Below are 26,521 nucleotides of genomic sequence, written 5' to 3'. Positions count from 1 at the left end.
ACGGGGCTGGTGGAGTACCGTGCCGGCGGGAATGGCAGAGGTGCCGTTATCAACACCCCAAAACTGGTGCCCTTACATGATGCCACCTCTATACGCTCCCATGCCGACCCTCCCCCCACCACCCACTTCCTGATTATGGCTATATTCGCCGCCCAGTAATAGTTACTAAAATTTGGCAGCGCCAGCCCACCCTCTCCCCGGCTCCGCTCAATCATCCCCTTTTTTACTCGCGGGGTCTTGCCCGACCATACAAAGCCAGTGATCACTTTGTTAACCTGTTTAAAAAAGGTCCGCGGAATAAAGGTGGGGAGTCACTGGAACACAAACCGGAATCTCGGAAGGACCGTCATCTTCACCGTCTGGACCCTCCCAGCTAATGACAGCGGGAGTGCGTCCCATCTCCGAAAAACGTCCTTCATTTGGTCGACCAGACGGGCCAGATTAAGTTTGTGCAACCGGTCCCATTCCCGCACTACTTGGATGCCTAGATACCTAACGCTTCCCCATACCGCTCTAAATGGCAGTTCCCCCAATCGCCTCTCCTGTCCCCTTGCCTGGATCGCAAACATCTAGCTTTTCCCCATATTTAGTTTGTACCCCGAAAACTGGCCAAATTCCCCCAGAATCCTCATGATTTCTTCCATCCCCTCTATTGGGTCCGATACATACAGGAGCAGGTCATCTGCGCAAAGCGAGACTCTGTGTTCTACTCCCTCCCCCGGACCAACCCCTTCCAGCCCCTTGAGGCTCTCAGCGCAATTGGAATTCTCTAAACCCTGGCCCACAACACCGTATCGAGATCAGCTCTCCTCTAACCACCGCCTTCAATGCCTCCCAGACCACCGTTGCCAAAATTTCCCCCGTGTCATTGACCTGCAGGTAGCTCTGAATACATTTCCTCAGCCGCTCGCACACCACCTCGTCCGCTAAAAGTCCCACATCTAACCTCCAGTGCGGGCGATGGTTACTGTCTTTACTAACCTGTAGGTCGACCCAGTGCGGGGCATGGTCTGAGATTGTGATCGCCGAGTACCCCGTGTCCACCACCCCCGTCAGTAGAGCCCTGCTCAGAATAAATCTGCATGGGTCCACCCCCCCATCTGCTCCTGAACCCTTTTAGCTACTTAGCCATTGCTGGTCCGTTTTTGAGCTTGACCGGTCTAAACCAGGGTCAATAACTGTGTCGAAGTCCCCTCCCATGACCAGCTTATGCAAATCCAGATCTGGTATCTTCCCCAGCATCCTCTTTATAAACTCCACATCGTCCCAGTTTGGCGCATATACATTTACTAGTACCACCTGCATCTACTCCAATTTCCCACTGACCATAATGTACCGACCTCCCCCATCCGAAACTATTCTTCCCGCCTGAAACACCACTCGCTTATTGATCAGGATCGCGACCCCTCTGGTCTTTGAGTCCAGTCCCGAGTGGAAAACCTGTCCGACCCAACCTTTCCTTAATCTAATCTGGTCAGCTACTCTAAGGTGCGTCTCCTGCAGCATTACCACGTCCGCCTTCAGTCCTCTCAAGTGCGCGAACACACGTGCCCTCTTGACCGGCCCATTGAGCCCTCTTACGTTCCAGGTGATCAGTCTAGTTGGGGGGCTCATCGCCCCCCCCCCCCCCCCCCCTCGCCGATCAGCCATCCCCTCTCTTGGGCCAGTTGCCAGCCTGCGCCCCGCACCTCCACCGGTCCGCCCCCAGGCAGCCTCCGCCCCCGACCTCCTCTCTGTCCCTCAGCAAAAGTCCCTCCCTCGTCAGCAGAACATTTCCCCCTCCCACCCAGTAACAGCACAAAATAAATCAACCCCTTTGATAAGCCTAACATCTGATCACCCCCCACTACGCTTCCGTAAGCTAGCCCGCCCAGCTAGCTTGGTGGCCCTCGCCCCTGGCATCAGACATTCTCCCCCCCCACTCATACATACATATTCAAATGAAAAACAATCCCAACACAATTGCCCGACAGAGACAAAACAAAACCCAAGTTGAACACAGAAAAAAAGATCAAGCAAAAGATCCAGCATCTGAACAAACACACCTCCATCCCCCAACAGCGCAAATGTAAACTTTAACTCACTCAGCTCTGCAACTTGCCCCAGATCAATACAGCAGGCATTACAAATAACATCCGAAAAAACAAACAACAAGAAACTTTGAATAAAAAACACATAAACATTACAGCAAAATTCAAAGTTCTCAGTCCGACACCAGTCCTTTCCTTTTCGCGAAGTCCAGCGCTTCCTCAGTGGACTCAGAATAGAAATATTGTTCCTCATATGTGACCCAGAGGCGGGCCGGATATAACAGCCCGAACTTCACCTTTTTCTTGAAAAGGGTCGACCTGATCTGGTTAAACCCCGCTCTTCTCCTGACCATCTCCGCACTCAGGTCTTGATAGATCCGCAGGATACTGTTGTCCCATTTGCAGCTCCGTGTCTGCTTGGCCCACTGTAAAAAACGCTCCTTATCCAAATACCTGTGGAATCTCACCACCATTGGTGTTGTTCTTTCAGTGAGCTGAAAATTTCCTCATTTTCCCTCCCCATTCGCGGCTTCCTCGCGAGCGCTCTGTAAGCCCTGTCCACCTCCAAGGGTCGGGGGAATGCCCCATCCCCCAGCAGCTTCTTGAACATGGCTGCTTTGCATGCCCCAGCGTACGATCCTCAAGCTCTGCCGGCGGGACCTGTTCTCTAGGTCCTCCACCTTTTCTGCTGGTCTCTCAGCATCCCCACCGCCAACTCCACCACTCTTTGATATTCCTCCTGGTCAGCCAGCGCTTTCTCTACTTTCTAGATCGCTTGATCTTGGGCATTCAATCTAAGTTCCAGTCGCGAAATTGCCTCTTTAATCGGGTCCAAACATTCCTGCTTCTGCTTGGCGAAGCCCTCCTGGATCACTTGCATCAACTGTTCCGTTGACCGCTGGGTCGACAAGCCAGAGATCCGGTCCTCCGGATCCCTCCGGGAGCCCAACGATCCTCGAGCTCTGCCGGCGGGACCTGTTCTCTAGGTCCTCCACCTTCTCTAGGTCCTCCACCTTCTCCAGGAGCCTTTTCTGCTGGTCTCTCAGCATCCCCACCTCCTACACCACCGCTGTTTGATATTCCTCCTGGTCAGCCAGTGCTTTCTCTACTTTCTGGATCGCCCGATCTTGGGCATCCAATCTAAGTTCCAGCCGCGAAATTGCCTCTTTAATCGGGTCCAAACATTCCTGCTTCTGCTTGGCGAAGCCCCCCTGGATCACTTGCATCAACTGTTCTGTTGACCGCTGGGTCGACAAGCCAGAGGTCCGATCCTCCGCCATGCTTACTCCCGGTGCAGCTTCATCCCAAGCCTTCTCTGTCCTTCTGTTTCTGCCTTTGCGAGCACGCCTAGTCCTCCTCTCCATGCACCGATGTGGGAATTCAGTTCACAATTGCCTCTGTCATCGATTTTTCAAATCAAGTCCGGTACAAAATCGGGGGAAAAGGTCCAAAAGTCCGACCCCGAGCGGGAGCCACCAAATGTGCGAATTACACTTTCATAGTGTTGCTAACTTTTGGTTGGTTCAATTGGCTCTGTTTTATAACCTTTGCTCTCGAGTCGCCAGGTATCTTTATGATACCGCCACGAGGTTCAAGTTCAAGTAATGAGCAATAACTCAATACACCGATAAGTAAGATTCAAATCAAAGCACATTTATGATACACAGTAATCGCTACTCATGCACAAATTCTACGTCTAAGCTACTTCTACGACTAACAGGCCTATACTTAGCTTCGGACTGGCCCACCAGGTCAGGGGAACAAATGGCCTTTCGTTCGGGTTCTGAGTCTGCGGGATTCGAAGTTGGTACGAATTGGTAGCTAGGAGCGCCTATCTCGTAGCGAGTGTTGACTTAAGACTTACTGGATCTCGGCGGCAGTTGAACCGGCCACGGTCAAGGTTGGTTCGCGTTGCTGAGTGACCCGGTCAAGAAGAACGATTTGAACCTGGAGGCTTAACTTTATAGTCCCCAGGGGCTTCCCGCCTTTTGGGGCGGACCCTGTACCTGGTTCCAAGTGATTGGACTTCGTTCCAATCGCTTGGTTCGATTTCTCCAATACTGGAGCGGTTCCCTGATCGATGGGCGGTCTTGAGGTGTCCATTAACCTCTCTTGTGTTGGCTCCCGCTGGCGCCGGGGAGTCTGGCTTAGCTTTGTTTGTCCCAAATGTTGCTATTGTTCCCGGGGATCGCTCATCAGTATGTAGATAGCTGCTACATTATTATGCAGATGGCTACTTGTATCGATGCTGTCTGGGCTTTTACAGAGTTTAATACACAGTAAACTTGCACCTGCTGGTTTCTGCCTGTGTTGGCTGAATTTCCCTGCAGCCTTTGCTGTTCTCCATTTTACATCGGGAGTTGGCCAACCCAGGTGGCTATAATAGCCGCCACCGGATGTCCGCACACAACATTTTTATTGCAACGGTTTTATTGCAACGGTGAAATTATCAAATGATACAGCTCAGGAGAAGGCCATTCAGCCCATCTTTGCCCATCCTAGCTCTTTGAAAGGGCTGTTCAATTAATCCCATTCCACGGCTGACATCTTCACACCCCTGCAAATTCTTTCTCCTGAAGTATCAGGACTGCGCTGTACTTATTTCGTTCAGATGCTGTCACTCATTGACTTTATTCTAGCTGGCTATTTGACTTTGGTAGGCACCATCGATCAGCCTGATCCTCTCCTTGGCCTACACTCTCACTTCCTGCAAAGGTCTGTGGACATCAGTCAGCAGCTTGAATGCAGTATAGCAGGTAAATGTGCGACGGAGAACAGTTCTTCTGCTGAGGTCTTGCAGCAGCCAAACAGAAAATCAAAATGGAATTTGAGGCATGTTAAAGTCCATGTGATTGTTGTTTAAGGAATTCTACTTCTGGTAGGGCCAGCACCTAGTGGGAATTGAGGCAGATGCCTGATGACTCCTCCAGTTCCAGGAAGAACTAAGAAAGCCAGTTTGCTGGGAATTGGTTACTAGAGTACTTGTCCTAATCTAACGTGCTGTTGGCTTTCAGACTTGAATAAATAGGCTTCAAATATCAAGACATACAGAGTTCTGAAAGGAAAAATTTTGATGACTGACCACAATGAGTGAACCTGTTTAAGACTATATTTTGAGGGAGTTGTTGAAACATTTTGACCTCCTTAATGAAGTCTTGGTGTCTCTGCAAGCGGCAACATTTTTGCTGCATATTATCATACAGATCAACATTACCTTCAAACGGCATCATTGAGCTATTGATTCAGTATATTAAAGTGTGAGCTGAGAGGAGGCAGACGTATTCTGCGATTCATCTTTTGTCGGTAACAGCGTGAAAGCGTACCTGATCTAGGCAAATTTATTCAGAAGCGAAAGAATTTGCTCGGGCACTGGAAGTGAACAACATGTTGAAATTCCTGAGAGGGAACTCGGGTTTTTGTTTGTAGAAGGTGAGAGCCACAGTCTGCTGGGCCAGTGTAGAAGAACTAACAAGTGACCAATTTCACACTTGGTGAGTGTCTTTTATTATTTGATAGAATTGACATAAATTCTAGTAAATTCTACTGCACAAACAGGCCGCTTATCTGACCTAGAGACTAATTTGTAGCTGAATAATTTTTCTTTTTTCATTTTAGGTGACTTTATCCGCTCCTGAAGATGGGGAAGAGGAGAAGGACTTGCATTTATGTCGCGTCTTTCAAAGCTCCATGCCATCCATGCACTTCACAGCCAATTGAGTATTGTTGAAGTGCAATCACTGTTGCAATGTAGGAAACACAGCAGTTAATTTGCGCACAGCAAGCTTCCACACACAGCAATGTGATGATGACCCAGATTATCTGTTTTTTTGTGATGTTGATTGAGGGATAACTGTTGGCCAGGACAGTGGGGAGAACTCTCCTGCTCTTCTTTAAATAGTACCATGGGACCTTTAACCTGGGAGGGCAGATAGGACCTGAGTTTCACATCCTATCTAAAAGACGGCCTCTTCGATGTTTCAGCACTCCCTGTGCTGGAGTGTCAGCTTAGGTATTTGTTTCCAGAGTGGGACTTGAACCCACAATCTTACAAAGAAATGGAAAATGATGTTAGCGCCAAGTATTGCTTGTGTCAAGTGCAGCACAGGTTTGATGCATAGGTAAGCTGCTGCAGAAACATAGCTTGCAGCTCGGACAGATTCTCCTGATGCACCAGCCTAATGTTCCCATTTGCTGGATTGGCAATTCTTCTAGCCTTGCTGAGTAAACTGGCCACTAGATTACCAATTTGTGACATATTAAAGGGAGAGTGAGAGAGAAACTTTGTCTTGTTTATTCTTTTATGGGATGTGGGCATCGCTGGCAAGTCCAGTATTTGTTGCCTGTTATAACCCCCACGAGGACCATAGGAAACCATGACCCCCCCATAGGACTCATGGAGTACGGGTTTCCCAGATAGGATGTGCGGGAGGCCACCCAACTGGAGCTTGTTACAGACTTACATAAAAGCCGGCCTAAAACAGGGGGCGGTATTCTCCGAAACGGCGGGCAAGTGTTGACGCCGGCATAAACATCGGAGCGTTTCACGCCAACGTCAACGGGCCCCTTGGCCCAGCGAATCTGTGGCCCACAGGGGGCCAGCAGGGTGCCGGAGTGCTCCACGCAGATCCGGCTGCCGATATGGGGCCCTGCACTGCCGGCCGCGGGTCTGCGGCCGCGGACCGGCCCCCACAATATTGGCCCCCCCCAGATCGCGCCCTCCTGCTGATCGGTGGCCCCCGATCGCGAGCCTAGCCGTCCTGGAGGCCCCCACTAGGGTAGCCGCGGACTGAGTCCGCAGCCGCCACCTCGAATGCCCGCCGAGTGGAACCATGTTAGAACTACGCCGGCGGGAACTCGGCCAGCTGCCAGCGGAGAATCGCCCGCGGGGGGCCTCTTTCAACGGCCCCCGACCGGCACCGCGTCGACCACGCTCGCGCGACTGGCGGCGATTCTCTGGTTCGTGGGAAGGCCTCGGACCCGATCGCGGGTCTGACGCCCCATTCTCCGCCCCCGCGCCGAGTGCGATTTCGGCTCGGAGAATCCCGGCCCAGGTCTGGTGTGCTTAGTACTCCCAACAAGAACTCGAGTGAGAGTAAGTTACTGTCTTGTGCAGAATATGGTATATAGTTAAATAAATCCCTGTTGTACTACCACTGGCTTCCTCAAATTACTAAATTACCCATCCCTAATTGTCCTTGAACTGAGTGGCTTGCTCAGCCATGTCAGAGGGCATTTAAGAGTTAACCACATTGCTGTGGGTCTGGAGTCACATGTAGGCCAGACCGGGCAAGGATGGCAGATTTCCTTCCCTAAAGGACATTAGTGAACCAGATTGGTTTTTACAATAATCTATGATAATTGTCATGGTTTCCATTACAGAGACTAACTTTATGTTCTAGATTTATTAATTGAATTTAAATTCCACCAGCTGCCATGGTGGGATTTGAACCCATGTCCCTCGAGCGTCAGCCTGGGCCTCTGGATTACTAGTCCAGTGCCATTACCATTAGCTCAGGGAATGGGGAACTTAGTTCATTATGGATGCATTATGATTATTTGCAGCAAAAAGATTTCCAAAATCAAAAAGTTGGAATTGTTGGTTTAGACAAATGAACTTATTTGGACAGATGTTAGGAATCAGTTTTATGGCAATGATTAAGATTAATGGATCGATGATTATGGCAAGTTCCTAATATGCTCCCCCAGCTTGGCAGTTCCTTGTCTGAAGCATTCATTTGGGAAGTTGCCCTTTTCTCGAGTTTGTACATAAAAAATTCTGTTTGAGTGTGCAAAAGAAGCCAGATTTTGTGCTGGTTTGTGTGCTCCCTCGTTTTATTTATTCAACCACCCTCCCCCTATGTTATCCCTGCACTGAGAGAATCAGCTGAAAATCCATTCCCAGGCCTCTGTCAAAGCTGCTACAGGATTGTTTCAAAACTGGGAAGAAGAGCAGCCTAAAGAGATTTTTAGTGGGCTGCATCAGCTTGACATTCAAACTGAGGGTGCAGAAAGATTGGGAGCTTTGTTTTAAATCCACGCAAGCTGGTTTATTTGCTGGCCCAAACACAGGGTGCAACCTATATTGTTCTCTGTATTCTTGAACCTTACAGGCTTGCAGAAGGAGGGCATTCGGCCCTTTTTTTGTTTGTTATTGAGAGACTGGCCTTGGCAAAGTTATTACACTGGTAAATCTATGTTGTGTGGTTTTGAAGTGCTGAAGCACCCAAAACTGCACATGTTGCTTGAACTGAGACCTCGGCAATGTCTTGCATACATTCAGCTTGCCAAGCCTCCTTTGATAGCACCTTCCAAATCATCACTACCCCGACCGACACCACCCAGAAGCACACGGGCAGCAGACACATGGAAGTTCCCCTCCAAGCCATCCTGATTTAGAAATATATCGCTGTTCCTTCACTGTCGCCGGGTCAAAATCCTGGAACTCCCTCCCTAACAGCACTGTGGGTGTATTTACAACACATGGTTTGCAGCGGCTCAAGAAGGCAGCTCACCACCAACTTCTCAAGGGCGATTAGGGATGGGCAATAAATGCTGACCTAGCCAGCAATGCCCACATCTCAAGAACAAACAAAAAAAAGATCATTGCCTCTTTACTCCCACTTCATCTCCTGATTTATAAACAGTCCACAAGCCTTTTTCATGGCTTGTATCTTCCTGAACTTCGAGTCAATGATGCATTTTCCACCCTCTGTTCATTTATGCCTTCATTGTCTTTGGGGAGTCACTGCCTCAGGCCTGATCTTGTTAGGTCCAGGTATCTTGGTAGATACCTGGACCTAACCAGGGTTTGCCATTAGTCTGGATGGAGTAAGTGACAAAATTGCTTTTCTCATTGTGCACACATCATTCAGTCAGAAGTGATGTTCTAAGGGTGGCACGGTAGCGCAGTGGCTAGCACTGCTGCTTCACGGCGCCAAGGTCCCAGGTTTGATCCTGGCCCCGGGTCACTGTCCGTGTGGAGTTTGCACATTCTCCCGTGTCTGTTTGGGTTGCTCCCCCACAACCCAAAGATGTGCAGGTAGGTGGATTGGCCACGCTAAATTGCCCCTTAATTGGAATTAAAAAAAAAAAGAAATGTGTTCTAAAAGGGCAACTAACTTTGTTACAGATGCTTTCCATGTATAAGATACGATTGATACAAACCGGTACGATTAAAATGACTTAACTGTATCTTGGATACACCTTCTTAGGGAATTTCTTTGGAGATTTTTTTTGGTGCGCAAGTTATTAAATTCAAACCTTTTCTGACCATTAAACTTTCGCCACTTGAGATTAAAGAGCGGCAGAGTGGTTAGCACTGCTGCTTCACAGCTCCAGGGACCCGGGTTCCATTCCGGCCTTGGGTGACTGTGTGGAGAATGCACTTTCTCCCCGTGTCTGCGTGGATTTCCTCCTACAGTCCAAAGATGTGCAGGTTAGGTGGATTGGCCACGCTAAAATTGTTCCTTAGTGTCCAAAAGGTTATGTGCGGTTACTGGGTGGGGTTACTGGGTTTCGGGGATGGGGTGGAGGTGTGGGCTCAGGTAGGTGTTCTTTCCAGCTGCCGGTGCAGACTCAATGGGCCGAATGGCCTCCTTCTGCACTGTAGGGATTCTATGATTCATTCTATGAATGTGTTTCCCATGTTTCATTGCAATGATCCAATATTGAAATTCCTGTAGTAAACTTCCAGAGCTTGTGATTCCTTAGCCAAATCTTTTTCAAACTTCTTCAACTCCATATCAACCAGTGATGTCTAAATAGAAAGTAAGATTTGTGCCAACTTACTTTCTGCCCTTTATTGTTACTATCAAAAAGTAGCCACTTGTGAAAGGCACCACCCTGTCAAGAGGGAGCTCTTAGTAATTGCATCGCAGATGTAGCCAAGTACTTGTCAGAATGCTGCCGCATCTGGGGAGGCTCTTGCAGCATCTCACTTGTACTCCTGAGCAGAATATGAGACACGCTCATCATCTGACAGATGATCCATCTCTCCTCTCCAGCCTTCAAACACTCTCCCTGTTTCCTGTCTGTGACCCTCTGCTAGCAAGTCTGAGGGTGTACTACATGTGCTGTTAGGAGCATGCCACAATGTAATGTTCTGTTGCTGAGGGGGAGCTGTGTGTCACCTAACTCTGACACTTTAAGGCCACAAAGCCTTGGCGCTGTAACATCCTTTTTTAAAAAATATATATTTTATTGAAATTTTTTTCCCAAACAACAATTTTTCCCCTCTTACAAAGCAAACGCAACAATAACAATACAGAAATGTTTAACAATACACAAGTAACAAAACCCCATTGTCTATTGACCTAAACTAAACTAAACCCCCCTCTCCCCCCCCCCCCCCCTCCCCCCTGGGTTGCTGCTGCTGGTCATCTGTCTTCCTTCTAACGTTCCCCTAGGTAGTCGAGAAATGGCTGCCACCGCCTGGTGAACCCTTGAGCCGATCCTCTCAGGGCAAACTTTATCTGCTCCAGTTTAATGAACCCCGCCATATCATTTACCCAGGCCTCCAGTCCGGGGGGTTTCCCCTCCTTCCACATGAGTAGGATCCTGCGCCGGGCTACTAGGGACGCAAAGGCCACGACATCGGCCTCTTTCGCCTCCTGCACTCCCGGCTCTTCCGCAACTCCAAATAGAGCTAACCCCCAGCCTGGTTTGACCCGGGCCTTCACCACCTGCGAAATCACTCCCGTCACTCCCTTCCAATACCCTTCCAGTGCCGGGCACGCCCAAAACATATGTGCATGGTTAGCCGGGCTCCCGCCACACCTCCCACATTTGTCCTCCACTCCAAAGAACCTGCTCAATCTTGCTCCCGTTATGTGTGCTCTATGTAGCACCTTAAATTGAATCAGGCTAAGCCTGGCGCATGAGGAAGAGGAATTTACCCTGCTTAGGGCATCAGCCCACATACCCTCCTCTATCTCCTCCCCTAGTTCTTCTTCCCACTTTCCTTTTAGTTCGCCCACCGACTCCTCCCCCTCTTCCCTCATCTCTCGGTAAATCTCTGACACCTTGCCCTCTCCGACCCACACCCCTGAAAGCACCCTGTCCTGTATCCCCTGTGTCGGGAGCAACGGAAATTCCCTCACCTGTTGTCTAGTAAACGCCCTCACCTGCATATATCTCAAGAAATTCCCCCGGGGCAACTTATACTTTTCCTCCAATGCTCCCAAGCTCGCAAAAGTCCCATCTATAAATAAATCTCCCACCCTCCTAATTCCCAACTGGTACCAGCTCTGAAATCCTCCATCCATTCTTCCTGGGGCGAACCTATGGTTGTTCCTGATTGGGGACCCCACCAGGGCTCCCCGCACCCCTCTCTGTCGCCTCCACTGTCCCCAGATATTCAGTGTTGTCGCCACCACCGGGTTTGTGGTAAACTTTTTAGGTGAAAACGGTAGCGGCGCCGTCACCAGCGCCTCTAAAGCCGTCCCTTTACAGGACTTTCTCTCCAGTCTTTTCCACGCTGCTCCCTCACCCTCCATCATCCATTTACGTATCATTGCCACATTGGCGGCCCAATAGTAATCGCCCAAGTTCGGTCGTGCCAATCCTCCTCTGTCCCTACTACGCTGAAGGAACCCCCTCCTTACTCTCGGAACTTTCCCTGCCCACACAAAGCTCGTGATGCTCCTGTCTATTTTATTGAAAAAGGTCTTGGTGATTAGTATAGGGAGACATTGAAATACAAATAAGAACCTCGGGAGGACCATCATCTTAATTGCTTGCACCCTGCCCGCCAGCGATAGAGGCTGCATGTCCCACCTCTTGAAGTCCTCCTCCATTTGTTCTACCAGCCGTGTCAGATTAAGTCTGTGCAAGGTTCCCCAGCTCCTAGCGATCTGAATCCCCAGGTATCGGAAGTTTCTTTCCATTTTCCTTAGAGGCAAGCCTTCTATCTCTCTACTCTGGTCCCCTGGATGTATCACAAATAATTCACTCTTCCCCATGTTTAGCCTATACCCCGAGAAATCCCCGAACCCCCTCAAAATTCGCATAACCTCTATCATCCCCCCCGCTGGGTCCGACACGTATAACAATAGGTCATCCGCGTATAACGAGACTCGGTGTTCTTCTCCCCCTCTAATCACCCCTCTCCATTTCCTGGAGTCTCTCAACGCCATGGCCAGAGGTTCAATTGCCAACGCGAACAACAATGGAGACAGCGGGCATCCCTGTCTTGTTCCCCTATATAGTCGGAAATACTCCGATCTATGTCGACCTGTAACTACGCTTGCCGTTGGAGCCCCATAAAGAAGTCTAACCCAGCTAATAAACCCGTTCCCAAACCCACACCTCCTTAACACTTCCCATAAATACTCCCACTCCACCCTATCAAATGCCTTCTCTGCGTCCATTGCCGCCACTATCTCTGCCTCCCCCTCCACTGGGGGCATCATTATCACCCCTAATAGTCGTCGCACGTTAACATTCAGTTGTCTCCCTTTTACGAACCCTGTCTGGTCTTCGTGCACCACCCCGGGGACACAGCCCTCTATCCTCGATGCCAGTACCTTTGCCAACAATTTGGCGTCCACGTTCAATAATGAAATGGGTCTATAGGACCCGCACTGCAATGGATCTTTATCCCTCTTCAAAATTAACGATATCGTCGCCTCCGACATCGTCGGGGGTAGAGTCCCCCCTTCCCTGGCCTCATTGAACGTCCTCACCATCAACGGGGCCAACAAGTCCACATATTTTCTGTAATATTCCACCGGGAACCCGTCTGGTCCATGGGCCTTCCCTGCTTGCATGCTTCCCAATCCCTTAATAACCTCGTCCACCCCAATCGGTGCCCCCAGGCCTACCACCTCCTGCTCTTCCACTTTCGGGAACCTCAATTGGTCCAGGAACTGCCGCATCCCCTCCTCTCCCTCTGGGGGTTGAGACCTATACAGTTCCTCATAGAAGGTCTTGAACACCTCATTTATCTTTCCTGCCCTTCGCACCGTGTCTCCCCTTTCGTCTCTAATTCCTCCTATCTCCCTCGCTGCTGCCCTCTTTCGCAATTGATGAGCCAACAGGCGACTAGCCTTTTCCCCATATTCATACCTCCTCCCCTGTGCCTTCCTCCACAGTACCTCCGCCTTTCTGGTGGTCAGAAGGTCAAACTCCGTCTGGAGTCGTCTCCTCTCCCTGTAGAATTCCTCCTCCGGGGTCCCTGCAAATGCCCTATCCACCCTTAAAATCTCCCCCAGTAATCTTTCCCTTTCCTTGGCCTCTGTTTTCCTTTTGTGGGCCCCAATGGAGATCAGCTCTCCTCTGACCACCGCTTTTAGTGCTTCCCATATCACTCCCACAGGGACCTCGCCGTCGTCATTGACCTCCAGGTACCTCTCAATACATCCCCGCACTCTTGCACACACTCCCTCATCCGCCATCAGTCCCACATCTAATCGCCAGAGTGTTCTCTGCTCCCTTTCCTCTCCTAATTCCAGGTCCACCCAATGTGGGGCATGATCCGAAACCGCTATGGCTGAGTACTCAGCTTCTTCCACCCTAGAGATCAACGACCTTCCCAAAACAAAAAAATCTATCCGCGAGTACACTTTATGGACATGGGAGAAGAAGGAAAACTCCCTAGCCCTAGGTCTAAGAAATCGCCATGGATCCACTCCCCCCATTTGGTCCATAAACCCCTTGAGCACCTTGGCCGCTGCCGGCCTTCTTCCGGTCCTTGAGCTGGATCTATCTAGCCCCGGGTCCAGCACCGTATTAAAGTCCCCTCCTAAAATCAAGTTTCCTACCTCCAGGTCCGGTATACGCCCCAGCATCCGTCTCATAAATCCCGCATCGTCCCAGTTTGGGGCATACACATTAACCAACACTACCTCCATTCCCTCCAGCCTGCCACTCACCATTACATATCTACCTCCGCTATCTGCTACGATGTTCTTTGCTTCAAATGCTACCCGTTTCCCCACCAAAATGGCCACCCCTCTATTCTTTGCGTCCAGTCCTGAGTGGAACACCTGTCCCACCCATCCTTTCCTTAACCTAACTTGGTCCGCCACCTTTAGGTGCGTCTCTTGGAGCATAACCACGTCTGCCCTTAGTCCTTTCAAATGCGCGAGCACTCGGGCCCTTTTTATCGGTCCGTTCAGGCCTCTCACGTTCCACGTGATCAGCCTCACTAGGGGGCTACCTGCCCCCCTCCCGTGTCGACTAGCCATTACCTTCTCTAGGCCAGTCCCATATCCCGCCTCCGCGCTCCCGCTCGCTCCCCCAGCGTCGCACACCATCCCCGCCCACCCACTCTTTAGCCATTTCCTTTTGGATTTCCGCAGCAGCAACCCAGTCCCCCCCCCCCCCCCCCCACCCCGCTAGATCTCTTTCTAGCATGATTGCTCCCCCCATATTACTTCCGTAAGTCAGCTGACTTCAACTGACCCCGGCTACTCCTGCTCACTCCTCGACCCCCCCGTGTGGGGAACTCCCATCCGCCTTGCGCCTGTCTTCCCGCCTTATTCTTTCTGGCGTGGGAACATCCCTTTACCTGACCCGCCTCATATGGCGCAGCTCCCTTTCCCCTCCCCCTCCCCTTCCCCATTCTCCAACTATGTCCCGTCCTTCCCCCCTCACCGGCGCCCACATTTCCCCAATGTCTCCCCCCTTCCCAATTTACTTCTCAATTAACTTCAACCATAACATTAACAATAACATTTCCTGCAGCATCAGTCCCTCAGTTCCGATCCAATTTCTCTTCTTTGATGAAGGTCCATGCTTCCTCCGCCGTCTCGAAATAATGGTGTCTCTCCTGATACGTGACCCATAGTCTTGCCGGCTGCAGCATCCCGAACTTCACCTTCCTTTTATGCAACACCTCTTTGGCTCGGTTGAAGCTCGCCCTCCTTCTCGCCACCTCCGCACTCCAATCCTGGTATACCCGTACCACTGCATTCTCCCATCTGCTACTCCGCACCTTTTTAGCCCATCTCAGGACCTCTTCTCTATCCTTAAGGCGGTAAAATCGCACGATTATCGCCCTGGGTGGTTCTCCCGCTTTTGGTCTTCTCGCCGGAATCCGATTTGCCCACCACCTCCAAGGGGCCCGTAGGGGCCTCAGCACCCATCAGTGAGCTCAGCATCGTACTTGCGTACGCTCCACAGTCCACTCCTTCCACACCCTTAGGGAGACCCAGTATCCGAAGGTTCTTCCTTCGCGCTCCGTTTTCTAGGGCCTCGATCCTTTCAGTACACTTTTTATGAAGTGTCTGTGTCTTAACCGCCAGGCCCAGGGTCTCGTCCTCAATATCTGTCACCTTCTGCTCCACCACGCGGAGCTCTGTCTCCTGGGTCTTTAGTGTCTCCTTGAGCCCCTCAATTACCTGTAGCATCGGGGTCAGCACCTCCCTCTTCAGCAGCTCCACGCACCGTCTCACAATTTCATCCTGCTCAGGCCCCCATGTCGCCTGCGCTTTCTCCGCCGCCATCTTGTACTTCTCTCTTTCTGACCCTTTGGTCGACGATTCCTCGCGCTGCAGCCGCCGCCGCCGGTTTTTTCCTCCTTCGTTTAGGGGGGACTCCCTTCTCACACACCCCACACCGGGTTGCGTCGTCAAAAAATTCCCCGTTGGGGCTCTTAAAAGAGCCCGAAGGTCCGTCGGAGCTGGAGCCGCCGAAACGTGCGGCTAGCTAGGCATCACCGCAACCGGAAGTCGGCGCTGTAACATCCTGAGGTCAGTCCCAAGCTGATTGCTGATTGGGCCTTCCTGAGATCAGCTATTTTCTGCTGTTGGGGTGTTTCCCTGTCTATTGGGGGAATAATTCCTTTTTACATTTTTCTTAAATGTAACAGGAATTTGTGTAACAATTGCAATGTAATGAATATGCCACAAATTCTGATCAATATTAGATTCTCTTTCAATACTGCTACACTCTTTTATTCCTCTGAACTTCCTTCTCCTGTTTCTCTTAAGCATCGCTTACCCTGTCCAACACACTCCTTCCTTGGGATGAAATCAAGATTCCTCAAGCAGTCCCCAACTCCTAATCCTTCTCTCCCATGAGCTCAATGCCTGCCTCCTCCAGCCCATACCAAACTGACGACTTCAGGCGGTGTTCCTAACCCCAGGACTTGAGTTACCTCACCTTCTCTCCCACTCTTTGTGCCGTCCTCCAGAAATTCACATTACAAAAAAGATCTTGTGTTGGGGACTTGGAGGGGATTCTGATCTGTGTGGTGTGTGGGTGTAACGGACGTGCCTGAAAATTGCAGATTTAATTCCCTGCTATTGATAATGAAGCCACATTGTTGTCCCTTCAGTGTAATTGAAGCAGCTTAACCTCTTCTCTTTAGCAAACTTCATTAAGGAGCTTCAATGATTCCTTTATCCACCAGTACAGATACAATTGAATACAATCTCTGTGCCTTGGTAGTCTGATCACAACGCCAGCATTCCAACAGCAATCTCCCAATCTCTCTTTGTCAACACACTCATTCTCTCAGCACACAGCCTTCTCACTGAACTGAACCGGCCATTGTCCAAGCACTGCTCCCACGTTGTGTCTTGTGCATAATCCCCCACTGGCACAGCAGTGATTTTTGGAAAGCAGGGCATGCTCAGGGCGACTGAGCTCTTGAGTGCTTGATATTGCTCTATTTCTTTAGCCAGGCCTCCTCTTAAACAGGCCTCGGGCGGCGGTGGCTTCCCCAACACAAGAACATCTCAGCCGACCTTCATCCCGTAGCCACATTTCTAGCAAGGGTGATGTGATCATGCTCAGCAGTTGTAAACCTGGCTGATATTTTTACTCACGCTCTCAATCTTGCAGCTAGCTCATTGTCACATTCCCAACACTGCCCTGGCTTTGACCACTCCCCTGAATTGGCCAGTGCTTCGCTCTGTAATCCATTCGCCACACTGGACCATGCTTGTTTCATCACTCTCAATCTCCTCAACAGGCAGGGGGTTAGTCTGTGACAGAGTGTTAATGTTACTGGGCTAGTAGTTCAGTAGCTTGGTGGAAATTTTAATTCAATTAATAAAATTAAATCTGGAATGACATGCTGGTCTCATTATTTTTACAATATTTTTATTGAAGCATTTATATATACACATCAAACACAACCACACCAAAAAGAAAGCAAATAGGAATACACATAACAAATACTTAAATGACATGTTGGTCTCATTAATAATGATATGAAACTATTGGATTGCTGTAAAAACACATTCATTAATATCCTTCAAGCGAAGAATCTAGCAGGGAAATCTTGTGATGTAGCCCCTGCCTCTGAATCAGACAGACTCTCGGCGGTTGTGGCAAGGTCTAATCAACATCACGGGCTACAAAGCGAAGCCGAGCAGTATCTCTGGCAGCAGCGCACCCCTCCCCGATGAACTCAATGCATTCTATGCTCGGTTCGAGCAGGAAACCAACAATCCGCTGTCGAGTGCCCCAGCAGCCCATAACACCCCCATACCCACCATCACAGCTTCCAAATCAGATAGGCCTTCCTGAAAGGGAACGATCGGAAGGCGACGGGCCCAGACGGGATCCTTGGTCGTGCACTCGGAGCCTGCGTGGACCAGCTGGCAGATGTGTTCGCAGACATCTGTAACCTGTCCCTACTCCTCTCCGAGGTCCCCATCTGCTTCAAGAAGACCACCATCATACCGGTACCAAAGAAGAACCAGGCAACGTGCCTCAATGACTACCGACCAGTGGCCCTGACTTCAGTTGTAATGAAGTGCTTCGAGAGGTTGATCATGAAGCGCATCACCTCCATACTCCCAGAACGCCTTGATCCACTGCAATTCGCATACCCCTGCAACCGGTCCACATCAGACACCATTTCCCTGGCCCTACACTCATCCCTAGAGCATCTCGACAACAAGGACTCCTACATCAGACTCCTATTTATTAACTACAGCTCCTCCTTCAACACCATAATCCCAGCCAAGCTCATATATCAAAGCTCTAAAACCTAGGACTTGGCACCTCACTCTGCAACTGGATCCTCGACTTTCTGATCCACATAGAACATAGAACATACAGTGCAGAAGGAGGCCATTCGTCCCATCGAGTCTGCACCGACTCACTTAGGCCCTCACCTCCACCCTATCCCAGCAACCCAATAACCCCTCCTAACCTTTTTGGCCACCAAGGGCAATTTATCATGGTCAATCCACCTAACCTGCACGTCTTTGGACTGTGGGAGGAAACCGGAGCACCCGGAGGAAACCCACGCAGACACGGGGAGAACGTGCAGACTCCGCACAGACAGTGACCCAGCGGGGAATCGAACCTGGAACCCTGGCGCTGTGAAGCCACAGTGCTATCCATTTGTGTTACCGTGCTGCCCTCACAGTGCTGACCACAATCAGTAAGAATAAACAACAACACCTCCACAATCGTCCTCAATACCGGGGCCCCGCAAGACTGCGTACTTAGCCCCCTACTCTACTCCCTGTACACAAACGACTGCGTGGCAAAATTTGGTTCCAACTCCATCCACAAGTTTGCTGACGATATGACCATAGTGGGCCGGATCTCGAATAACGACGATTCAGAATACAGGAGGGGGATTGAGAACCTAGTGGAGTGGTGCATCGACAACAATCTCTCCTTCAATGCCAGCAAAACTGAAGAGCTGGTCATTGACTTCAGGAAGCAAAGTACTGTACACACCCCTGTCAGCATCAACGGGGCTGAGGTGGAGATGGTTAGCAGTTTCAAATTCCGAGGGGTGCACATCTCCAAAAATCTGTCCTGCTCGACCCACGTCGACGCTACCACCAAGAAAGCACAACAGCGCCTATACTTCCTCAGGAAACTAAGGAAATTCGGCATGTCCACATTAACCCTTACCGACTTTTACAGATGCACCATAGAAAGCATCCTATCGGGCTGCATCACAGCCTGGTATGGCAACTGCTCGGCCCAGGACCGCAAGAAACTTCAGAGAGTCGTGAACACCGCCCAGTCCATCACACGAACCTGCCTCCCATCCATTGACTCCATCTACACCTCCCGCTGCCTGGGGAAAGCGGGCAGCATAATCAAAGATCCCTCCCACCTGGCTTACTCACTCTTCCAACTTCTTCCATCGGGCAGGAGATACAGAAGTCTGAGAACACGCACGAACAGACTCAAAAACAGCTTCTTCCCCAGTCAGCAGACTCCTAAATGACCCTCTTATGGACTGACCTGATTAACACTACACCCTGTATGCTTCACCCGATGCCAGTGTCTATGTGGTTTCATTGTGTACCTTGTGTTGCTGAGGTACGATCAATTTGGCTGGAGACGAAGTTGAATTCAAACTGAGGCTTTATTAGTATCTGAAGTGTGGCCTCCTACAGCAGCTGACGAAATGGCTGCTAGCTGAAGGCCACGCATATTTGTAACCCGGCTCCTGGGCGGAGCTAGCATGCAGGGGCCCGGGTGAATCTGTAGTGCAGGTTCTACCGTACAACCCTTAATATAGGAACACAGTGGTTTACCACATTCACCCCCTGTTAAAATTGAGTCCGGCGGGGGTGGTGGATAACTATATACAATTCGCAATCTTTAATATTCACAGAACAGTGAAAAAAAAATGTCTCTGGTCATCCGGTGGGCCAGTCAGAGGTTCAGCCGGTCCGGCGCCTTGATCGTCCTCTGGTATCGACGAAGTGGAGCCGGCGATGTTGGTGCTGTCGTGGTCGAAGTTGACTCCGGGAGCGTGCCAAAATACTCTTCAGCAACGGGGGTGGGCAGGGGGAGGACGGACGGTCCTAGGGGGGGTGATGGGGGCGGTGGGGGAGGGGAGGGTGGCACCGGGGGTGGTGTGGGGGCGGAACCTGCTGGTGCCAGGCCCCTGAGGGAGACGGTATCCTGGCGGTCATCGGGGAATGCCACGTAGGCGTACTATGGGTTTGCATGGAGCAGGTGCACCCTTTCCACCAACGGGTCCGCCTTGTGGAGCCACACATGTTTACGGAGAAGCACGGTTCCCAGAGTTGTGAGCCAAGTTGGGAGCGACTCCCCGGATGTGGACTTCCTGGGGAAGGCAAAAAGGCGTTCATGCGGTGTACTGTTAGTAGCAGTGCAAAGTAATGAGCGAATGGAATGTAGTGCATCAGGGAGGACCTCTTGCCAGCGGGAGGCCGGGAGATTTCTGGACTGTAGGGCCAGCTGGACGGCCCTCCATACCGTCCCATTCTCCCTTTCTACCTGTCCGTTTCCCTGGGGGTTGTAGCTCGTCGTTCTGCTGGAGGCGATACCCCTGCTGAGCAGGAACTGGCGTAGCTCATCACTCATGAATGAGGATCCCCTGTCACTGTGGATGTAGGCAGGGAAGCCGAACAGAGTGAAGATAGAATTAAGGGCTTTAATGATGGTGGCAGACGTCATGTCGGGGCATGGGATGGCGAAGGGAAACCGGGAGTATTCATCGATCACACTGAGGAAATATGTGTGTCGGTCGGAGGAGGGGAGGGGCCTTTGAAATCCACGCTGAGGCATTCAAAGGGGCGGGAAGCCTTCACCAGGTGCGCGCGGCCCGGCCGGTAAAAGTGCGGTTTGCACTCCGTACAGACCTGGCAGTCCTTGGTGATCGTCCTTTCGTGCCTTAATGAAGTGGTACAACCGAGTGACCCCTGGGTGACAAAGGCTGTCGTGCAGGGTCTGGAGTCGGCCTACCTGTGCGCTGGCACATGTACCTCGGGATAGGGCGTCTAGGGGCTCGTTGAGTTTGCCAGGACGATACTTAATCTCGTAGTTATAGGTGGAGAGCTCGATTCTCCACCGCAAGATTTTGTCATTTTTGATCTTGCCCTGCTGCGTGTTGTTGAACATGAAGGCTACCGACCATTGGTCACTGAGGAGAGTGAATCTCCTGCCGGCCAGGTAATGCCTCCAATGTCGCACAGCCTCAACGATAGCCTGGGCCTCCTTTTCGACGGAGGAGTGCCGAATTTCGGAGTCATGGAGGGTGCGGGAAAAGAATGCCACGGGTCTGCCTGCCTGGTTGAGGGTGGCGGCAAGGGCGACGTCCGATGCATCGTTTTCTACTTGGAAAGGAAGTGTTTTGTCTACAGCGTGCATTGTGGCCTTGGCAATATCAGCTCTGATCCGGGCGAAGGCCTGTTGGGCCTCTGCCGTCAGGGGGAAATGAGTGGACTGTATGAGTGGGCGGGCCTTGTCCGCATAGTTTGGGACCCACTGAGCGTAATACGAGAAGAACCCCAGGCAGCGTTTGAGGGCCTTGGGGCAGTGGGGGAGGGGAAGCTCCATGAGGGGGCGCATGCGGTCGGGATCGGGCCCCAGAACTCCGTTCTGGACCACGTAGCCGAGGATGGCTAAGCGGTTTGTACGGAACACACACTTCTCCTTGTTGTACGTGAGGTTGAGGAGAGTGGCGGTGCGGAGAGATTTAACGAGGTTGGCGTGTGGTCCTGCTGATCATGGCCGCAGATGATCACATTGTCTAGGTCCGGAAACGTGGCCCGCAAGCCGTACCGGTCGACCATTCGGTCCATCTCCCTTTGGAAGACCGAAACCCCGTTGGTGACGCCGAAGGGGACCCTAAGGAAGTGATATAGCCAGCCGTCTTCCTCGAAGGCGGTGTATGGCCAGTCCGATTTACGGATGGGGAGCTGGTGGTAAGTGGATTTCAGGTCCACCGTTCTCAACCATGTCAGATATGCGTGGTAGGGGGTACACGTCGAGCTGCGTGTACCTGTTGATGGTCTGACTGTAGTCCACGACTATTTGATTTTTCTCCCCAGACTTAACCACTACCACTTGAGCTCTCCAGGGGCTGTTGCTGGCCTCGATGACTCCCTCCTGAAGCAACCGCTGGACCTCGGACCTGATGAAGGCCTTGTCCTGGGTGCTGTACCGTCTGCTCCTGGTGGCGACGGGTTTGCAATCTGGAGTTAGATTGGCAAAGAGGGAAGGAGGATCGACCTTTAGGGTCGCGAGGCCGCACACAGTGAGGGGTGGTAAGGGTCCGCCAAATTTAAGGGTCAGGCTCTGGAGGTTGCACTGAAAATCCAGGCCAAGGATAAGTGCAGCGCAGAGGTTAAGGAGGACGTAGAGGCGAAAACTGTGGAACTCTACGCCTTGGACTGTGAGCGTGACCGTGCAGTACCCCCGGATCGCTACGCGATGGGATCCGGAGGCCAAGGAGATACTTTGCTTGGTAGAGTGTACCTTAAGGGAGCAGCGCCTTACCGTATTTGGATGTACAACGCTCTCAGTGCTCCCGGAGTCCAGTAGACAGGAGGTCACGTGGCCGTTGACTTTCACGCTGGTGGATGCGTTGGTCAGAGTGTGTGGTCTGGACTGGTCGATGACCATGGATGCGAGTCATGCTTGATCGTCTGGTAGTGAGGCGGCCACTGTGTCGGGGTCCTGAAACGCTGTTGGTCTCCGTGTGCTGCGGGGTGGACAAGATGGCGGCGCCCGGAGGTCCTGGGGGTCACAAAATGGCGGCGCCCATGGAACGCACATTGCGGGGGTGGAGCAAGATGGCGGCGCCCATGAAACGCACGTGTTGTGCGGGGGAGAAGATGGCGGCGCCCATTGCTCGCACATGGCCTGGGGAGGAGGGGAGGATAGCGGCGCCCATTGTCCGTGACCGGGGGGGGGGGGGGCCCGCTGCCGCTGAGCGGGCCTGGCACACCGCTGCGTATTGGCCCATCTTCCCGCAGGCCTTACAAAGGGCAGCGCGGGCCGGGCAGCGTTGGCGGGGGTGTCTTTGTTGGCCACAAAAATAGCATTGGGGCCCCCCGGAGATCACCGGCTGGCGCGTAGCGCAGGCGTATTGAGTGGGTAGCGCCCCCGCTGGGGCGGCTGCCTGTGGGGCCCATGAAGCGTAGGAGGAGTGGGCCGCGCGGTTGGGGGCGTAGGACTGGATATTGCGCAGGGTGACTGTCATGGAAAACGCTCGTGTTTTAGTCTCTGCGAGGTCGCACGTGGCCCTTTCTAGGAGCCGCTGCCTGATAACATCGGACCCAATCCCAGTTACAAAAGCATCCCTCATAAGGAGATCTGAGTGCTCCTTAGCTGTAACATCCTGACAATCACAGTCCCGAACTAGTGGGATCAGGGCCCTCCAGAAGTCCTCGATTGACTCACCCGTTAGTTGAGTACGCATTGCGAGCGCGTGTCTGGCGAAGAGCGTGTTCGTCTTCTGCTCATAACTCTCTTTGAGTCGAGTCATAGCGTCAGCGTAATTGGGCGCATCCTGGATCAGCGGGAAGATTTTAGAGTTGAGTCTGGAGTACAAGATTTGAATCTTCTGAGCCTCTGGAACAGGGGTCGGTGCCGCGTTGATACACGCATCAAAACAAGCTAGCCAGTGCTGAAAGTCCTTTCTGGCGTCGCTTGCGTGTGGATCCAGCTGTAGTCGATCTGGTTTAATCCGGAGGTCCATCTTCTGAATCAGATACAAATAAATTGAGGCACGATCAATTTAGCTGGAGACGAAGTTGAATTCAAACTGAGGCTTTATTAGTATCTGAAGTGTGGCCTCCTACAGCAGCTGACAAAATGGCTGCTAGCTGAAGGCCACGCATATTTATAACCCGGCTCCTGGGCGGAGCTAGCATGCAGGGGCCCAGGTGAACCTGTAGTGCAGGTTCTACCGTACCACCCTTAATATAGGAACATAGTGGTTTACCACAGTTGCCCTATTATGTATTTTCTTTTATTCCCTTTTCTTTTCATGTACTTAATGATTTGTTGAGTTGCTCGCAGAAAAATACTTTTCACTGCACCTCGGTACACGTGACAATAAACAAATCCAATCCAATCCAATTTTGGTTCAAGCCCCGCCCCTCAGGACTTGATGGCCAAGTAGGTTTGTGATGCCACCAAATAGGTTGAGTCTCAAATTGGAAATCCTTCTGACACACGCAGAAGGTAAGAGTGGGAGAGATTCCTGGTCAGCAATGTGAAAATTGGAGTGTCTGCTTTTGCTCCAGGCTACTACAACATGTATGTAAAAGTGTGTGGTGTGTGTTGCCGCAGCAACTCGCACACCTTTGTAGGCCTGGACAGCCAATGTGGATCAGATTGGTGCCAACAGCATGGCACTCAGTCCCACATCCAGCTGGAGTGGATACGGGACCTGTTGTGGGCTGGACCTGCTCTTCAAGCAGAGAACTGATAAAGGAGGAAATTCACCGTCTTTACCTGGTCTGACCTACATGTGACTCCAGACCAGATCTTGGCAAGCCGCTGAAGAGCAATTGGACAATAAAAACTGGTCCTGCCAGTGACACCCACATCCTTAGAAAGGGTAACAGAAAATGGCCCACTTAGGGCACGGTCCAACGGCCATGCTGCGCCCAAAATGCATCTCTGCGCGGCACAGTGTAGCCAAGACCCTGCCCCCGGGATCTACCCAGCTCGCAAAGCCTCGTGAGATCTAACGCAATCCTGCGAGACGTTGCGATGTAAATCCCGCCCATTGTGAGCAGGATCAGTTTTTAGCAAATCTGCATATTAGAACGAGACAGCTAGTTTCGCTTTAATGTGCAGATTCCCGAGGTACCTGAGGCGTTGGGATCTATCCCCTTTGTCTCGGAGACTGCGGGCGAGTGCTGTTCAGCACTGGTCGGGGACTAGATGGAACGGCACTCATTGGGTCTACCAGGGGATCGGAGGCCCCCAGGTGCATGCCCTTTGGACAGGGTGGTATCCTGGCTCCCTGGCAGTGCCACTGCCCAGGTGGCACTGCCAACTGGCAGGGGTGCTGCCAGGGTGATAGGTTGGCACTGCCAACATGGCATTTTCTTATGTGCTGGTGATTGGACTGGGGGTGCCTGCGCGGATGTTGGGGGAGTGGAGTGGAGCTTGGGGCGGGGGGGTGGGGGGGGGGGTTCGTGGTTGTGTCGGGGGTCTCGGAGATTGGGACGCCATTGCTACACTGAGGAGTTCCAGTTATGCGGAGCTTCTTGGTGTAGGAAACGGGGCTATGTGTGGCCTTGGCCGCGCGTTCCCCACTGAGGTCCCTTATTTGACGTGAGTGGCGTCGTATAACCATGTGTTTCTCGGCACTGCAAGCGTCGGAAACACGTGGCTAAACGCACTTGCTATGGGACTTTGTTCCCCTTTAGTTCAATCGCACCCACTGTTTCCTTCTGTTTTTAAGGCTGAGTATCTATTCTGAACCAAATATCTGTTTGAAAAATGTCCTCAACTCAAAATGAAAGCGTTTTTATAAAAAATAACAAGAAATAGCTCACTGAATGATACCATGACGGTTTACCCTTCCACTTACTCATACTATGGATTATGTAATATAATGAACAAAGAACAAAGAAATGTACAGCACAGGAACAGGCCCTTCGGCCCTCCAAGCCCGTGCCGACCATGCTGCCCGACTAAACTACAATCTTCTACACTTCCTGGGTCCGTATCCCTCTATTCCCATCCTATTCATGTATTTGTCAAGATGCCCCTTAAATGTCACTATCGTCCCTGCTTCCACCACCTCCTCCGGCAGCGAGTTCCAGGCACAATCTTTGAACAATCTCCCTTTATGTGTCGGGAGAATATAAGGACTCTTTATTTTTCCCTGGACTCCTTTTCGGTAAGAATCTGTTCCGAACACTCAGATGTATTTTATATGGAGGGGATTCGCTTCACTAAATGTTTAGTGTGTTCCAAACAATCAGGGCCAAGTCTTTCAGCAAATGAAAGGCTGACTCACGATGAAGCATGACACTATCGATGTTAAACAGCCTCCACTTCTGGTGTTGGGGCACAGACGGTCACAGCAGTCAGAGAATGTGACGCAAAGCCCGACCCCTGTGACTCCTTATCAAAATAAAACTGGGAATTACCAGGAATTTGCAGCAAAACCTCTGCCATTAAGAGTGTGGGTGTCAACAGGAAATGGGGTCGGAGTTTTGAAATCTCTGTTTTGCTTGAAAGATTAAATTGCCAACTATTTGCTTTCAAGTGGAGCTGAAAAGGATTTGACTTAGCAGCACCCTTTCCCAATGGAGGGGAAAGGGGGTTGTTGCTGGGTGGGGGCAGCACAGTGAGACAGCTCCATTCTGGAGGAAGCAACGATGTGTGGATCAGGATCATCCCTTTTAAATTCCACTGTGGCTTTTCCTGCTGTGATTCTCCCTTTTGTTCACGCTCCCCCATCCTGATGCTCGGATGCAGTGTACTGCTTGGGATGAAGCCGAGAAATGTTGCCGAGAGTCCAGGGAAGGCTAGAGGAAGCAGGGTGAGTCCTTAGCCCTCTGGGCCCAGTATGCTTTTCCTGCTGTATTCAATGTTAAAATCACTCGCTTTCAGAGAAGTAGCCTTTAGTAATTTCACATCCAGAAAGAGCAAATGGATCATCCTGGGATTCTCTGTCCATATATCTGCAGTGCGAGCAGTGAAAGGGCAAGAGAGTGGCACTCGCCCATACACAGTGGCTCGTATACAGAGCTGGCACTGACATAACGGGCCAAATGGCTGCCTCCTGTGTGCTGTAATCATCTATAGTCACTTCTGACGGCACTTTAGCCTGCGCCTTC

General features: G+C 51.3%; 1 protein-coding gene across 2 annotated transcripts in view; it reads left to right on the top strand.

Moving 5' to 3' along the window:
* LOC140405436 (tensin-2-like) overlaps positions 1 to 26,521 on the top strand; it is a 377,445-nt gene that overhangs the window by 47,566 nt on the left and 303,358 nt on the right. Inside the window, exon 1 of one of the 2 annotated variants that reach the window (XM_072493845.1) lies at positions 25,785 to 26,223. The exons of the other annotated variant lie outside the window; for it this stretch is intronic. Within the exon in view, the coding sequence (XP_072349946.1) occupies positions 26,146 to 26,223 (78 nt within the window). The 5' untranslated portion in view covers positions 25,785 to 26,145. Of the gene's footprint in view, positions 1 to 25,784; positions 26,224 to 26,521 lie in introns of those variants that run through there. 2 annotated transcript variants of the gene reach the window in all.

The sequence above is a fragment of the Scyliorhinus torazame genome, chromosome X (assembly GCF_047496885.1).
Source record: "Scyliorhinus torazame isolate Kashiwa2021f chromosome X, sScyTor2.1, whole genome shotgun sequence".
Classification (NCBI taxonomy): domain Eukaryota; kingdom Metazoa; phylum Chordata; class Chondrichthyes; order Carcharhiniformes; family Scyliorhinidae; genus Scyliorhinus; species Scyliorhinus torazame.
Note: the sequence above shows the minus strand (reverse complement) of the source record. Positions and strands in the feature narration are given on the sequence as shown.